Source organism: Dromiciops gliroides, chromosome 5 (assembly GCF_019393635.1).
Source record: "Dromiciops gliroides isolate mDroGli1 chromosome 5, mDroGli1.pri, whole genome shotgun sequence".
Classification (NCBI taxonomy): Eukaryota; Metazoa; Chordata; class Mammalia; order Microbiotheria; family Microbiotheriidae; genus Dromiciops; species Dromiciops gliroides.
This window is the reverse complement of record NC_057865.1, coordinates 111,083,033-111,100,935: the sequence shown is the minus strand read 5'-3', so window position 1 is coordinate 111,100,935 and position 17,903 is coordinate 111,083,033. Positions and strand designations below refer to the sequence as shown.

Below are 17,903 nucleotides of genomic sequence, written 5' to 3'. Positions count from 1 at the left end.
TTCTGCCCTCTGTTGCAGAGCAAAAGTTTCATTCCCTTTTACATGCAAACATTTCAGACATTTCAAGACAGCAGTCATACATTCATTCATTCATTAGTCATATACATTATTAATAATATTGTTATTAGTATGTTATTAATAATGTAATAGTAATTAATATTAATATATTAGCAATGTTAATTAATATTACTATTACTATTAAATGTATAGTAATAGACATTATTATTAATACATATATATTGAAGAGCTCCTTCAACTCTTCCTCCTCTGCCATGCTTACTAGTCTCTCCCCATCATGATCACCCTCCTGTAGTCATAGTCTCACTTGTCAGTTTCCCTTTTAAAGTGTGTTACCCACAACTAAACATATTACTCCATCTGTGGCCTGACCAGAAATCATGCATTCACATGGATCTAACACCTCTCTTTCTCTGGACAGTTTATTTTTTAATGAGTGGCTGAGATTCCTTTGCTAATCATATATACTCAGTTAATATCCTTAAATCATCATCATCCTATTATTAGCAATGATGATTCAAATTTCACTAACATTTCTAGGGTTATAAACTATTTTCTTCACAACTACCCTTTGTGGTAGCTTATTTATTTTAATTTAATTATCCCCATTTTAAAGATAAACAAATTATGGCTCATAGAAAAGTTAATTGGCCCATTTTTCTCCATGGCCAAATTTTAATCTAGGTCTCCTGACCCCCAGATCTAGTCCTCTTTCCTGAACATGCCATACTGTAATTTTCTTATGTAGTTTAACCAAATCCCCTACAATTATATTCATACTTAATATGCATAAAAACCCCTTTGTTCATATGTATTTAGTGACAAAAATGTTCAATTGTTACAAAGTGGTCTATTCCTAATGTCCATACCAATTTTAATTACCACAAATTCCTATGATTATAAACTTCTTATGGTCAAAGATCACTTCTGATGCTTTTTTATCCCCAGGGTACCTTAAAATATCAAGATAGTAGGCCTTACAGTCAGGGAGACCTAAATTCAAGTCCTATCTCTGACACATATTGGTTTTATGATCTTAAGTAAATTAATCTTTCCATGGCCCAGGCAATTCTCTAAGACTAAATTGTAATATGCAGTAGAGGGAATTTTCTCACTGGAAGTTCACTGAAATTCAATTAAATTAAATTAAATCATAGGTCTGGTTCCACCAAAGAAGTATCTAACTTAGCAGTGGAGTCCTAATTATTGAATATACTTACATAATTATTCTCTCCCACCTCTCTTTTAGTAGACATTTTACTGCAAAAAAAAAAAAAATGAAGGGAAAATTCCACTCATGAAATCTGTTCCTGCCAGCTGGAAACCGTTGACAGAGTGAATCTAGGAATGTGATTCCATAAAGTCAAGAGTATAATTTTAAAATTCATCCCATATACTTTTTCACCACTAGGGAAAGGAGTCATTTTCGTGGTAAAACTGCATTCTGAGAGAATGTGTTGCCCAGATTAAACCAGTCCCATCCATATAGGAAATGGAATTCCCAACAGTATATGAACTCGATCAGATGATCTCTCAGGATGAAGGAATTTTAAAACAATTAATTGGGGGGAGAAGATAGCCTTGTTGTGAATTTTAGGAAGTCAATTAATTCACACTGAACTCAAGGAATTCTATCTCATCAGGGAACAAAGGCTTCAAAACCAACTAAACCAGCAGCTTCAGATCTACCCGTTCCTGCTGAAGGGGTCCGTAACATCAAGAGCATGTGGGAGAAAGGAAATGTGTTTGCCTCCCCCACTGGGGCAGGCACACCAAACAAGGTGAGTTTTTATCAATTATGTACCTTATTTCATTTTTCAGGATTAATTATAGCACTTGATCATAGAACCAGCAGGAGAGAGAGAATTCTCATGAATGGATTCCTTTAAAAAGTTATTGTTGTTTTTTAAATTCACAATAACCAAACTCAGAGGATGTATTTACCATGACAGGTTATATTATGTGTTTTTACTATAGCACTCTAAACTACATTTCTAGGTTTGGCAGTCAATCTCTGTAGGAAAAAAATTCGAGATAATATATGTACAATAAAACACCATGTAGCATTCAAAACCTTACATGTGATATAACTATGAAAAAGTAAACATTGTGTGATTGTCTTAAAGATCATGGGATTTGAGAGCTGTAAGAAATATTTGAGGTTATCTAGTTCAATGACATTTTACAGATGAAGACACTGAAGCCAAGAGAGGTGGTTGATCAGTCATTTCCAACTCTTTGTGATCTCATTTGGGGTTCTGTTGGCAAAAATACTGGAGTGATTTGCCATTTCCTTCTCCAGATCATTTTACTGATGAGGAAATTGAGGCAAATAGGGTTGCCCTGGGTCACACAGCTAGTGAGTGTCTGAAGCCAGGTTTGAACTCAGGAGAATGAGTCTTCCTGACTCCAGACCTGGCACACTATCCACTGCGCCCCCTATTAAGTGATACCCACTAGTCAGTGGCAGAGAGGATATTTGAACCCTCCCTCTTGGTGAGCTGCTAGGTACACTGTGAATAGGACATTGAACCTGATGTTAAGAACACCTGGGTTCAAATATAGCCTCAGATACTGGTCATGTGACCCTGGGCAAGTTGCCTAACCTCTCAGCCTCAGTTGCCTTATCTGTAATATGAGAAGAATAATAGCATCTATCCAGCAATGCAATGATCCAAACACTAATGATGAAGCATACTGTCCACCTCCAAAGAAAGAACTGATGTTGATTGAACACAGACTGAAGCATGTTATTTTTCACTTTCATTTTTTTCTTTTATTTGAGTTTTCTTAAACAAAAGGACTAACATGGTAATGTTTTACATAATTGCATATGTATAACCTATATCTGATTGTTTGCTGCCTCAGGGAGAGGGGATGGGAGGGAGGGATGGAGGGATAGAATTCAGAACTCAAAACTTTAAATAAAAATGTTTATTATAAAAAATAAAAAGAAATAATGGTGGATTTCTGAAAATCCCCCCAAAAAATAATAGCACCTATCTCCTCAATTATAGTGAAGATAAAATGAGTGAGATCATATGTGTAAAGCATTTTGCAAACCTTAAAGTGCTACAGAAATGTTGATTGTTGCTGTTGTTGTTATCATTGCCCTGAAGACCCACACAGTGCCCTCTCCACTATACCAGATGATGACTTTTTAAAAATTGATACCACTTTGGCAATTTTTCATTCAGCTATAATGAAGGTTAAAGCATGTTTCCAGCCAAACCTGGGGCATCTTGTATGCTGCTGCTTAGTCATGATTCCAGATCAATGGAGAGAATGCCCGGATCTCACCTAAAAGGAAATTCTCCAAAGTCTTTGGGAAGGCAAGCTGGAAATCAAGGCTTCCCTACATGTCTGTAGCATCCAGCATGTGTCTCTGTCTCTCCATCTTTATCTCTGCCCCTTCCTCTGTCTCTTTGTCTCTGGCTCTCTCTGTCTCTCTCTTTCTCTCTGTCTCTCTTTCTGTCTCTCTCTGTCTCTGTCTCTCTGTGTCTCTGTGTGTCTCTCTCTTTCTGTCTCTTTCCCTGCCCCCCTTTCCTCCCAGCCCCCTCAGTGGGTCTAGAGTCAGTCTTGAAAGTCTTGAAGAGAGTCTGGAACCACATGTGACTCCAGAAAAAAGAATGTCTCTCTTCTCCAACACTTTCTCATCAACCCCCAGCTAAGCAGCCACATGCAGAGTGCTCCAGGATGAGTTAGTAACCAAGGTTATGTCCATTTTACGTATTTTATATTTCCTATGCTTACCTCTCTTTTGCAGGAAACTGCTGGCTTGAAAGTGGGGGTTTCCAGCCGCATCAACGAGTGGCTAACTAAAACCCCAGAAGGGAACAAATCTCCGGCTCCTAAGCCTTCTGTAAGTGCAGCTCCAAGTTTCTGTGGATTTCTTTATACTTTCTCCTTCAAGCAGGAGGTTGGAGGAAAAGAAGACAATTTCATTTGATAAGAGAAGGAGCAAAGTGGTACCGCTTTCTTCTAGTAAATAAACAGATACCAAAGGGCTTTCTTTAGCTATGCGCTTAAGGACACTGGTCATGAGATTCTTAGAATTTTGAGTTAGAAAAGACCTTAGTGTACTTTTCCCTTAGAAGAAAACTGAGGCCCCAAAAGATGAGAAGCCTTCCTTAAGGTCACACAGCTAAAATTTGGAGGGTGCTAAAAGCACATATCGTTGGGGCAGCTAAATGGCACAGTGGATAGAGCACCGGCCCTGGAGTCAGGAGTGCCTGAGTTCAAATTTGGCCTCAGACACTTAACACATACTAGCTGTGTGACAATGGGCAAGTCACTTAACCCCAATTGCCTCACTAAAAAAAACAAAACAAAAACACATATCATCCCTCAGAAGATGTTTAGAAACAGTTCAGCTTAGCATCTAGTTGGCAAGAATAATTAGTTAAAAGAAGAGGCTAATGGTTAGCTCCTCTTCCCCACAACTACACCCATGACTCCTTACTGGCCACCTGCAAGCTCTGCTCCCTCTCTTCCCACTTTGTCCATCTCTCTTCTGCAGGGAGCTTAAAGTGACAGAAAGTGGGTGCCCTAACCCAGACAAAGGGAAGAAGGTCCACCAAATTGTCTTGAGGGTGTATTTTGGCCTGGGGCAAAAAAATTCCTATTTACTTTCTGGGTTACAGGATCTATTCAGAATCTTAAGCAAGCATACAAAGAGGGATGTGATATAGGAACGTGAAGGGAAAGGCATCAAAGCAAGAGGTCATGTCTTCTAAGTATTATTGAGGCACCTTTGTCAGCTGCTCCAGTCTCCTTCCTGCTCTGGCATGAATAAGAATAATTATATAATAAATCCAGGCATAGCTATCTAGAATCTATACATCAACAAACATTTATTAAAGCACCCAATGTGGGTCAAGCACCAATCAAACTTCTAAGCATAGAAATACAAAAGTGAGATGTTCCCTGATCGCAGAATTTCCATTACAATGTATATGTGCTACCACAAATATAGCCGGATGAGTGGTGGCCAGAGAAGGGTAATATATCGTCATACCCTTTCCAGGAGTGATAATATTGATTTGATTATTGGTCCCTGAACAAGAGGTAAAAGAAAAACAGAGTACTGGAGTCAGTGGGAGTGGGGGCGGGGGAGGGGGGGAGGGGGGGAGAGAGAGAATGAATAGAACACACATGGGCAGCTGGGGAAATGACAAGATGTTCACCCTGTATAGATCCTGGTTTTCTGGCTAGGTGAGATTAAATATGTCTAGGACAGGGTAGATAGCGGACTACAGCAAGGATCAACTCAACCTTCAATAGAGGCAGCTCTTCCTCAGAACTAGCCCAAAAGATAAATGTATTAACTCTCCTTGGGAAGGGGTGGGAAAGGCAGGGTCTCTGAAATTCCATGTAGTTATTTCCAGTAAAAGAAAATGAGCATTGTCAGGATGAATGGTCAGATGCCTGTGTTGGCTATCACTGGTCCCTGGTGGTGGTTAGATGGGATCATACTAGATCATACACTTGTATGATTTATCTGATGTAAGATTCTGATCTGAGAGAGGCCCTGGTATGGTATAGTATGGTATGGTATGGTATGGTCTCTTCTGTGCCCAAGATAGAATGTCTCAGCACCTTCCCAGATGGAATGGGAAGGAAGTTTTCTTCATATATAATCTTCTGTTGTCTCATCAAAGCATGAAGGTGACCTTGGGTTCTTACTATGCCAGCAGAGCACAGACTGACTCTAGCAAGTCCTACTGAACTAAAAAAGCTTTAAATATAGACCAAGAAACTCACTCTGTCTGAAGCCTGGTCTATGTTTGAGGAGGCTCATTGTCACCTACAAAGTTGGTCACCAACTAGTGATGACATTTTCAAGTCACAGCCACTCAGGAAGGCTAACTAGTAAGCCTGAGAAGGGCTGCCATTTGTGTTGCTGAAATGAGTATTCAGTTTAGTAAAAATCACAGGCCTTTGAAGTATTACAGTATTTTGTTTGTTTTTGCGGGACAATGAGTGTTAAGTGACTTGCCCAGGGTCACACAGCTAGTAAGTACCAAGTGTCTGAAGCTGGATTTGAACTCAGGTCCTCCTGAATCCAGGGCCAGTGCTTTATCCACTGTGCCACCTAGATGTCCCCGAAGTATTACAGTATTTACTCAAAAGCTTAAGCTAGGATGATTTAATCATGCCTCAGCATATTACAAACTCTGACTCTTCTGTATTTCTTCTTATTATTAAATAGATAAGCTGATCATTTTCTGTTTTGATAATTAGAGGGAAGATAGGTCAAAACCAATTACTCCCTTGTATAGAATACTTCATGTCAGAATGTAAAACTATACTGACATCCCCAACAGAGATTCCCTCCAAGCTGCCATGGTAACTGATATTTGTGACTTCATTGGTTTGAGAATTCTCTCCAGAAATCAAGTTCACCATACTTCCTTATCTCAGTCCATAAGTAACTTGCCCATGTTAAAAAGGATCTCAGATTTCGGGGGAGTGAGGCAATTGGGGATTAAGTGACTTGCCCAGGGTCACACAGCTACTAAGTGTTAAGTGTCTGAGGCCAGATTTGAACTCAGGTCCACCTGACTCCAGGGCTGGTGCTCTATCCACTGAGCCACCTAGCTGCCCCAGGATCTCAAATTTAAAACTGGAAGGTACCTAAAAGACGATCTACTCTAAACCCTCCTCATTTTGTAGACGACAAAACAGAGATCTAGAGAAGTCATGGTTTGTTCAAGCTCCCACATGGATAAGTGGTATATTTCAATCCAGATCTCTGATGCTAAACCAAGTATTTTTTTCCATTATACATTTACATAGCTAGTGTTGGAGGCTGAATTTGAATCTAGGTCTTTCTTATTCCTAGTTCAACATTGTTCACTATGCTACTCCTAATCAAAAAGCCAGAAGAAAGCAGATTACAAAGCAACAATAAAGTTTCTGCCTAAAATCCATTTCCTGATAAACAAAAAATCATCTCCTCTTCCTGCTTAATATTAATGAGTTGGACCTGTTATTGTGTGGCTACACTGAACAAAGAGAGGTAAATGTAGCTGCTGTTTTATTCCTTAGAGTGACCTTTCCTTCCTTGAAACTGTGTCCCAGTGTCTATAGAGTTGTTACTGTACCTTAACACATAATAATTTCTTTCTTTTTCTTTTTTTTTCTTTTTTGTGAGGCAATTGGGGTTGTGACTTGCCCAGGGTCACACAGCTAGTAAGTGTCAAGTGTCTGAGGCCGAATTTGAACTCAGGTCCTCCTGAATCCAGGGCCAGTGTTCTATCCACTATGCTACCTAGCTGCCCCCTTTTATTTTTCAAATAAATTTAATGTTTAATTGTCAAAAATCTACTTTTTCCCCTCACATCTTCAGAGGTCAGAGAGAAGAATCACCCCTGGTAAACAGAAGACACTGATAGGTGAATTTTGATCCTAGGACAGACAGGCATGTGTTTCTAAGAATTCTGATAAGGGCAAGGATAAAGCTAATTTTTCAGGAAGATTATAATACCCCAATTGATGCCCATCCAGTAACAGCCCAGTTAGAAAGAAGGGAAAAATAAATAATGGGATTAAAGAGCCTACTACTAAAAATTGTCTAATAAGAATATAAGCCAATTTCCTTCATGAAAATATCCAATCCAGGGCAGCTGGGTAGCGCAGTGGATAGAGCACTAGCCCTGGAATCAGGAAGACCTGACTTCAAATCTGGACTCAGACACTTAACACTTACTGGCTGTGTGACCCTAGGCAAGTCACTTAACCTCAATTGCCTCACCAAAAAAAAAAAAAGAAAGAAAATATACAATCTAATTCAACAAATATTTATTAAGCACCCACTATATGCAAAGTACTGTGGCAGGTACTGGGAATTCAAAAATTTTTTAAAGCCTGTGTCTGACCTCCAGGAGCTTACATTCTGTTGGAAAGCTAAAATATATAAACAGATTGTTATATATTTACAGAGGGAGGGAGAGGGAGAAAGGGAAGGAGGGAGGGAGAAAGAGAGAAACTAAGCAAAGAAGGGGGGGTCAGGACAGGCTTCTGATGGAAGTTCTAAGACCCTTGCAGGCAGGGACTATCTCACTTTTGTATTTGTATCTCCAGTGCCTAGACACAGTAGTAAGGGCCTAATTAAGTGTTTGTTGATTAATTGAGGCAATACGTTAGCTAAGTGTTAGAAAAAGCCAGATATTCCAAGACTGAAAGGAGTGCAACAAAACTACCCCGCTCTAGATACAATATCTTAAGATGCCAGCCTTTGATCTGGTAAAAATTAAAAGTTCTCTAAAATATTTTGCTCAACATCCATCATTATTGGTTCCCCATCCAAAAAAAAAAATCAAACTTTTTCCAAATCTGAACTAGTACCCACCTGATTTCCCATTTGGGTGTTTCTAGCATTGCTTGTGAATAGAATGTGTAAAATGGCATGGACTTTTGCAAATGAAATTCCCTTCTAAATATATCTGCTTTGGTTGTCTCTCCTTTACGTCTAAAATTCTCATTAGAAAACAAATAAAACACTAACTTCTCTCTCTTTTTTGTTTGAAAAAATCAACAAACTCTCTCAGCTGACTACTCTTCCTCTTCACTCTTTGATCTCTGCTTGACTGGAAAACCTGCTTCTGATGCCTTCATTTCTCCTTCTACTCTTCAGGAGTGAGTCTTTCTTTAAAAATGTAAAGCCAGGTCAGGTAAATCCATTTACACTTCCACTTTGATTTAAAATGACTACTTCTTTCTGTGCTTTTAGTCAATGCTAGCTGGTAACAGGGTGGGCAAATTGCCAAAATGTTGCCATTGCCAAATATCCTTCCATTGCCCTCAGACTTAAAACATACCTACTGGCAACTTGTACTTTAAAACTAAGAGTGTAAGCTGAAAATAACTTACAATTCTGGTGAGTGAAAGATTTACAGAAAGTATTTAAGGACAAAAAAAATTGGTATGAAAGACAAGTATTTGTCTTCTATAAATCACCCAAGCTTAAAACAAGCCACTTTCCAAATCTACCATCAACATGTCACTGTCTAATTTCCAAAACTCTAAAGAAGCCTTCAGGACAACTTGGCAACAATTACCTTGTTACATTGGCAAAGGGTCTGGGGAAACTCTTTCAGAAACAATTTGTACTCATTGTTTGATGCTGCCAAATTAAATAGTTGTAGTTTTTTGTTGGATATCAGGAACATGTGCCATTGCTAAAATCTAAATACCCAATGAGATGCTCAGCCAGGTCTAACCTGCCTGGAACAGTGATGTGCAATGAGTGAGCCCAGGAAAAATTGCATGGTAATAATATTTATTTCCTCTCACTAGTCTAATGCCTTATAGTGGCAAAGAAGTGATATCAGTTCTTGAATGCTATACCAGCAAGATTATAACTTGGGCAGATCTTAACTAAGCCATGATGATTTCAAGTATAGACACAGAGATAAGCTGTATGTCTGATGACCAAAATTCAGCCTAATAAAATTTGAGAAAACTTATCACTGACCCCCAGCAACTCATGAAGACCAGCTAGTAAGGCATAGTCACAGTGTCAGTTATTTTGAGCTGAAAAGGAACCTCAGAGGTCATTTTTCAGAAGAAGAAACTGAAACTCAGAGAATTTAACCCACTTGTCCAAGGTTACGCTGGCAATATCTGAATTGTTGGAAGGAATATCTACACCAATGAAATCGATGATCCATGCATCCTTGAAATAACATATTGATTTGACCTGGTACCCATGAATGGAATCAGCTCTTTTAGAGTTTTCATTGCTACGTAAGAAGGGCTTGTCAAAATAGACATCACTGTTTTACCAAAGTAACTGTGCTTACTGTAAAAGTACTTTCTTACCATAAGAATTAAAGTACTTTCTTACCTACAATTTAGGTAAGCTCTAAGAAGAAAATAAAATTTGTGTTCAACACAAAGTTTGTGCTATTTTTCTCAGCAAAATTCACACTTAATTTAATACATACCAAGTTATTATAATTATAAAGTTTGGTGTCCTTCATAAAGACTATTGGGTTCTTATGTCTATAGTAAATTCTCAGTTATCCATATGTGGAATATCCAGCCTTGTAGATTTTCTGTAACAAACGTGTGTTCCTAGACCCTCTTTTCCATACCATCTAGTATATCTTTAGCTTATCTTCCTGTTTCTCTTGCTCTGACTTTTGCTTTTTGCCCAGTTAGTATGGGTTCAAGGACTATAAACTACTTTTAATATTGGTTTAAGGAAAACAAATAAGTCTTTTAGAGGGAAAATGCATAATAAATTTACATGTAAATTATTTAGGTAATCTATGCCATATTTAATTCCATAAGCACAAATTGTCAAAAGTTAATTGAGTTATTTGATTTCTCCTTACATCGCCATAGTATCTGTCTGCCTCAGACAAACTGAAGCAGAATTTAAGCAACTTCCCAAAGTCACAGAAGAAATCAGTGATCAGGCAGGATTAAAACTCAGGTGTTCTGATTTCTAGTCCAGCACTTTTTCCAAAAGACAAAGGCCATCTCTATATGATGGGGGGGGGGAGGAGAACCAAAAAAACAAAACAAAACAAAGCACTTAGAAATGGTTATTCTGATGTTTTAGCACAAACTGTCTGGTAAATATCCATTTCATATCACTGAAAATACTAAAGCAACTAAAAAAAAAACAACAACAAATTTACAGATGAGGTATAGGCATGGTCAAAGTATGACCTTCCATCTGATCTACTTCTCTTTGTTTTTAACAGGATTTAAGGCCAGGTGATGTATCGAGCAAGCGCAATCTCTGGGAAAAGCAATCTGTGGATAAGGTCACTTCACCTGCTAAGGTAATTTCTTGGGAAAGCTTACACTTCATGGCCAGGTGTTTCTAGTGTACCAGCATCAGACTGCGGAGAAACAGAAGAATTAGCAGCAGAGGCAAGAAGCAACAACAGACTTATACAGCCATTCATTGCTCTTAGCAAAGCGGCTTCTCAGGTTCTCTGAAGTTTTTCCTAAAGCAATAAATTTATTTAGAAACAAAGGAATCTAAAATAAAGTATATGGATACCATAGGTACTATGGGTCACTAGGGGTCACCTAAAGCCACTAAAAGTTGAACCCTGGAACCCAATGACTAGAGTGAAGGTCTATTCCTCACTGTTGTTCTTCTGACCAAAAAAAAAAAAATGTCCCTATCCCGCAGAGAGAAACCTGAACTATATTTTAGGGGGTCTCAGATTACAGAAAGGCTTCCTTGGGGGCAGAGTAAGGATATATTGAGCACCTTTTTCCTCCAGGAGAGGGGAGAATAGAAAAGAAAAAGTTATGAACCAATGGTTAAGTAAGATTAAAAACTTTAGGAGAAGTCCTGGAGCTGCAGTCGGAAGACTTTGTTTCAAAACCTGGATCTGCCACTTAGTGACCTTGGGCAAGTCAATGAAACTTTCTAAGCCTCAGTCTACTTATCTGAAAAATGAGGAGGTTAGAATAGATGACCTCTAAGGTTCCTTCTAACTGAATCTGAGATCCTCTGATCCACATATAGGCAGAAACTCTAGAATGAATAAATGAGGTAGCTTTTAAACAAATCTTGAACAAACTTCCTTTTAGGGCTAAAGCCGAGTTTTATATCCATTTGTGCAACTATAAGATCACCATCATCCACTATTTTGAGAGACTTGCTTCTATGTTTCATGTCCTTGTTTCTTTGAAAGGATAGACCTGCTTAAACATCAGTCAAACTGTCTTTTCTCCACTAACCAGTTAATTAGCTCTTGCATTTCCTGGGTCTAGCTTCTCTACTTGTGTCCACAAGATCATTTCTCTGCGACTGTTATAATATATAGGAAATGTAATATTTCAAACATATATTCAGCAAAAATATAACATATATTCATGTACATATATGTGTATATATGCATTCTGGCAAAGAAATTTTTTAACAATTTATAATTAGTTATATTTTTGTTGAATATGTATGCTGAAAATGTATATTTCTCTCCCTTTCTCTATGTAAATGTATTTATATGTGTTTAAAAAGCCATATATGTATATATAGAAATACACACTTCTTTTGCAAACAGATGAACTTTGGGGAACATAAAGAGAAGCATCCTAAAATAACATAGAAAGTTTACTTTATTTTTAGGGTAACCTCTAAAACAATACTCAATAATAATTTTTCAGAAGTTATATATGCTTAATCTTCATTCCCCGCCCCCCCATAAATATACACATTTCCTGGGGGAGAGGGATTAACAGCAATCTACAGGGCATTCCTTCAAAATGTCTATTATGAGGGGGCCTTGTCTATTCTGTCTACTAAGGTATAATTGGGCACATCCAAGGGAGAACTCTCATCCAGGACATGGAGCAAATAAATGGTCAGGAAAGAGTGGGATGTTGGTAGAATGGGCTTTTACCACCAATCTTCAGCTTCTGCCTTTCTATAATAATGCTATAAATCATCTTACTGATGTCTGGCTTCCTTATGCACAGGCAGAGTTTCAACCCCAATTCAGATGCCATCTGACCATTTCTTTTGGTCTTATCTATCATCACTTAGTCCCTCTTTAAACTTTGCTTATGGCAAACCCCAACTGTCAATCCAGGATTAGCTGAATGATGGGAAGCTGAAATGGAGTAGTAGAGGTACTTAGGTGGAGTAATTAGAGCCCTAGGAGTGGAGCTTTAGATCAAAAGGGAGGAGACAGGAATTGACGGGGGAGATTGGAGGAAACCCAAAACAAACTCTACCATTTTGTTTAAGGATGACTCAAAATCATCTTATACCAAAATTAGCACATATAGGGCCAATCCTAGGTATAGAGAAAGGTTATAGCTTTGAGTGCCATTGGTTAAGGCAATAGACATGGAAAAAGGAAGAAAAGAAGGGGAAAATGAAGAGGAATCAGAAAAAAAAACCCTGATAAGCAATAGGCATGGAAAAAAATAAGAGGGACACAGACATAGAAGGAAGGCCCACCCAATGATTATTTCAGATACCAGTCAATGGCACTAAAACCATAAACCCCATACCCTCCATCTATAATTTTATTTCATTTTTTTGAGAATAAACACCTAATTATAAGGCTGTGGTTCATCATTTTAAATGCCTCTTCTCTTAACAGGTTTGAAACGGCTAGAGAAAGAATACTATAGGTACCTGCTCAAGACGCTGGACCAGCTCAATTCAAAAGTGCTCAATTGTTCTGTTTTATATTTATATTGATTTACTAAAATATGGGTTCTTTCTTTTTGGTCTATTTTACATTATCCCAATTAAACCCATGTATATTAGCACTGTATTTAATAATCACAATCTAGAGACATTCAAGGTAAAAGTGCTGCCTTTGCACAGGAGCCTATTTCTAAAGAAACCCATGCTGTGAAATATAGACTTTTCTACTGAGAGTCATAACTCTATGTCTGAACAGTGATTTTAGCTGCATCAGAAGTCAACCAAAATACATTCAAGTTGAAAAATGCCTAAGGAATGTGTGCAGTATCCATAGAAAAATAAACAGTTGCTACTTTTGGAATACAGAAGTCATTGTTTCTGCACTTTAGAATAAGGCATGGAAGAAAGAATTTTAGTTGACAATTGTAATATTTTCTGTAAGTTGCCCATGTCAGATTTGAGATACTGCAGCATTAATGTCTTTTTTTGTTTGTTTTATACTTCTAAAGTATCACTTTTTCCATTCTAGTTAAGTTAATATCTAAGTTGGGTTATTATGTTAGCTGACAGTGGTACTAATTTCTTAAGGTTGGTGGTTTTGTGGATTTCTTCAGTAGTGAATAGTAACAAGGACTGCAATTTAGAATATATATATATATATGTGTGTGTGTATGTATGAATGTACATACATATGTACACAAACATAGCCTTACAAAATTTAGCGCCAAGCACTACTAATGGTAGGATGCTTTAATATGTGCTAGAATATTATATTTAGTAATAAACCTACATAACTAGACAATATCACTGCTTTAAAAAATAAAAAAAATCACAACTTCTATATTAATATTTCACAATTGCCATTAGAAGGATGGCAGGAGATCTGAAAATTGTAAATGTCAGATGACCTTTGATAAAAGGGAAGAAAAAGCAATGAAAAAAGAAAAGTTAGAGAAACCAACATAGCTCAGTGTTTTATATAAAACACATTAGTTAATTTATATAAACTACCATAATTCTAAGTACAGTGTGAATTATACTAAAGTATATCCCCCTGGATCCTGTTCAAGGTCTACCCTTTTTTACAAGTGGAGTTCCCATTTTAAGTTGGACATGTTCTCTAAGGTCCCTTCCAGCCCTAAAATTATATAATAATAAGATTGATTTTAAAAAACTACAGACTCTTGCAGATTGGTCTCAGGTGTGTGTATAAAGACTAACTTGAATTAAAACAATTAACAGATGTATTTAGGGCCCTAATAATTTTCTCTTAACAAAATAATCATTTGTTTAAACTATGAACCTGTTTTCCCAGATTTTTTTTCAGTCTTAGCCAGTGAAGGTGAATTGAAATTTCAAAAAGATGTATTAATTTCCTATGTTTTGGAAACTTTTCCATCTTCACCCCACCTCTCCAAGAACCTTTGTTCAATTTATAATTAAACCATAAAGTCTCTCTTAAAACAGAAAATGTTTATTCTTCATAATAGAAGAAAAATAGGACTCTGGCAAATGGTTCCTGATTGGATAGCAATGTATTTTGGATAAGGTACACACACACACACACACACACACACACACACACACACACACACACACTCACCTCTGGGTTGACTTAACAGAGTAAGCCAGACTCAGTTCCATTCCCAGGTGGGGTTGGATGCAAGTACAAGATGCATACAAATAGAGACCCTGACAGCCGCAGAACCTATTTCCTTCCATTTCAGCCAAGAGCAGCTCCATATTTCAGGGTAGTAGACCAGGAAAAAAAAAAGCAGCATCCAAGACTCTAAAATAACCATCCCATTTTTAAAAAGAAGATAGAAAGATATAAGACAATGAGCTTGAATTTGCATGTAGCACCTGAGTTTCCACAGTTTCTTTAAAAATGGAGTGGAAAGAATGAATTAAATACAAAAAAGAGACTTATGCTGAGGTAACTTGATATTGAGTATTTAAATTAAAACTCCCTTCAAATTAATAATATTTTCCTATCAGGGATAAAGTTGAGAATAAAATATACAGTATATCAATTTCGAATTATGCTCCAATAATTGGTTGTAATATGTTTTAGGGTAGGATTTTTGTTTCATTATTTTGTTTTAATCTTTAAAAAAAAAAACATGGTTTTGTTGTTTACATGTTAGAAGACAAATGCATCTGTTAACTCTAAGAGGTGAGACTACAAATTGCCTAGCATTTTTTGTGAATCTGCCATTTTATAAACACTTCTGAGTTTTCATTGACAACTGATAGCTGCAATACAAACAATATATTCTGAAACCGCATCCACAATAAATGAAATATCTCAAAATGTCTTTGCCTTGGTTTTTTTTAAGTATAGAGCTACAATAATTGGGTGATTGTTTTTAAGGAAAAACAAGACTAGAATGATAAGTACCTGTATTTCAATACAAGCCCCAGTTTCTCCTTTTAACATAATTTTTCTTTGAAAATACTCTTCATTACAGGCAACTTAGAGAAAAACAAATTGTACTTTAGTGGATAGCAAGACAACACGCATTTTTTGGGGGGACGGGGCAATGAGGGTTAAGTGACTTGCCCAGGGTCACACAGCTAGTAAGTGTAAAGTACCTGAGGCCAGATTTGAACTCGGGTACTCCCGAATCCAGGGCCGTGCTTTATCCACTGCACCACCTAGCTGCCCCTGACAACAAACATTTTTAAAGTGTTTTACTATGTAGCAGGAACTATGCTAAGCACTGAGGATACAAATACAAGCAAAAAAGAAAGATAGTGCCTGCCCTCAAGAAGCTTTCATTGTAATAAGGGAAAGATAAGTATGAAAAGGAACTGAAAAGCAGGGAGGGTGGGCAAAAGGTGGGGAGTGGGAGTATTGACATCTGGCAACTCAGAAACTGAGCCAGGAAGGGAATGAACCCTTTTGTAGAGGGTCCTAGGCTCAGCAAATCTGGTAATAGATTCAATGGAAGAATAAATAATATCCCTGGACAAGTATGAGGTGCCTTTAAAACTCTTCCCTCCTCCCTGTCCAATTTCAAAATGTCAAGGGACATTTTTTAAGAACAGAAAAATGAATGCAAATACCATACTCAACAAAAATGCAGTGAGCGAATGCTTATCAGGCACAAGGCATTGGTGCTTTTGAAGTGAGGTAAGAGTGAAAGAATGCTCGATTTGGCCTCAGAGAACCTAGTTTTGAATCCTACTCCTGCTACTTATGGAAGTGATTTTCTGGGTCTCAGTTTTCTCATGTGATAAATGAATGGGTTGAACTCAATGACCTTCCAGTACTAGCACTATGAGCCTCTAAAGGTTAAGTTTCTTGATGAAAATGTTTCTATTTCCATGGCACCTTGTTAAATTCTGTTTGAAATTTCAGGCTGTGCCTGAGTTTTGAATATGGGATTTATGACTCTTGGATATCTAGCATGGCCAGAAGATTACTAGAATCCAATAAACCATTGTCAGGCCACTTGCAACTACAACTTAACCAAACTCTGAAGGGAAGAGGATAGATTCATATCAATGTAGACTTGGTAAAGATAACCAGAAAAGAAGAAAAACTGTAGCAGTGTAAAACTAAAAAGATTTCAGGCAAATGAAAAACTTGATCATATGACATTCATTTAATATGACTCAAGTAATGGCTAATTGTCTTTTGTGGCTTATGAATAGCAGGTTTATCACTTCATTGTCACTCCACACAAAGTATCCTGGACCAATTTTCTTTTTCTTCTTATCCCTGACCTCTGGCTTGCCACTGTGTGCTCCAAGTAATAAAGAGAAGAAAATCGTTTGGGGACCCTAAAAATATGTTCTTCAGTCAGGGACAGGAATTAGGCTAAACTCAGGAATCAGATTGACTTAGACCCAGATGAGAAGAAGGTACCTTTAGGGATTTATAGAGACTGAGGTAAAGTGAAGTAAACAGAACCAGGAGAACTGTACACAGCAACTAAAACAGTATAAATGGAAAGAATATGGTCATTTTAAATTATCTTATGCCACCTGGAGAAAATGATTTTTAAAAAGTTTGCCAATAGAATAATGAGTTTTGATGACAGATTCAGGTTAGATTAGTGTTTGATTGAGATGAGATCCTTAAATCCATGACCATAGACTAGAATTAAAGCAGTCTACAATATTTATAAAGTCTGTCCTTATAATTCCACAGCTAGACATAGCACAGATTTTTGACAGGCGGTTCTCACGGGAAACTCTCCATGACTTTATTTAATTGTGGCCATATGAACTCCTACATGAATTTGCTGAGATGATGCTAAGAGAGAAATATGAGGTTTTGTTGTTTTTCTTTCTTTTTTTTTCTTTAATAAACTCAAAATTTCTAGATTTGAAATCTGTGTATCTCAGTCTGAGCTCCACACCTGTTTCCTAATAATAACTAGTGTTTTTATGGGTGCTTTAAGGTTTTCGAAGCACTTTACATGTTGCTGAATTTGATTCACACAACAACCTTATAAGGGAGGTGTTAGTGTTCCCATTTTACAGATGAGGAAACTGAGGTTGAGAGAGGTTAAGTAACTTGATCAGGGTCACCCAGAGCTAGAAAGTGTCTGAGACAGAATTTGAACTCAGGCCTTCCTGTCTCTAAATTCCAGCACTCTATCCACAGCACTTGCTAGCTTCCTAATAAAGAAGATAGGCCACTATTTTATCATGGAAGGATTGCAATCAGTTCAAACAAGGGTGTATCCCTATTACAGTCCCCATTTTATAGAGGAGGTAGCTGAGGTTCAAAAAGGAT

The 17,903-nt window shown here is 37.4% G+C and overlaps 1 protein-coding gene across 5 annotated transcripts in view; it reads left to right on the top strand.

The window, feature by feature from the left end:
* The window catches only part of CALD1 (caldesmon 1), a 255,466-nt gene extending 239,995 nt beyond the window's left edge, over positions 1–15,471 (top strand). For all 5 annotated transcript variants that reach the window (XM_043966907.1, XM_043966906.1, XM_043966904.1 and 2 more), the window contains 4 exons: positions 1,662–1,799; positions 3,785–3,880; positions 10,737–10,817; positions 13,104–15,471. In XM_043966907.1, the coding sequence (XP_043822842.1) occupies positions 1,662–1,799; positions 3,785–3,880; positions 10,737–10,817; positions 13,104–13,109 (321 nt within the window). In that variant the 3' untranslated portion in view covers positions 13,110–15,471. The remainder of the gene's footprint in view (positions 1–1,661; positions 1,800–3,784; positions 3,881–10,736; positions 10,818–13,103) is intronic.
* The last annotated feature ends 2,432 nt before the right edge of the window (positions 15,472–17,903 follow it).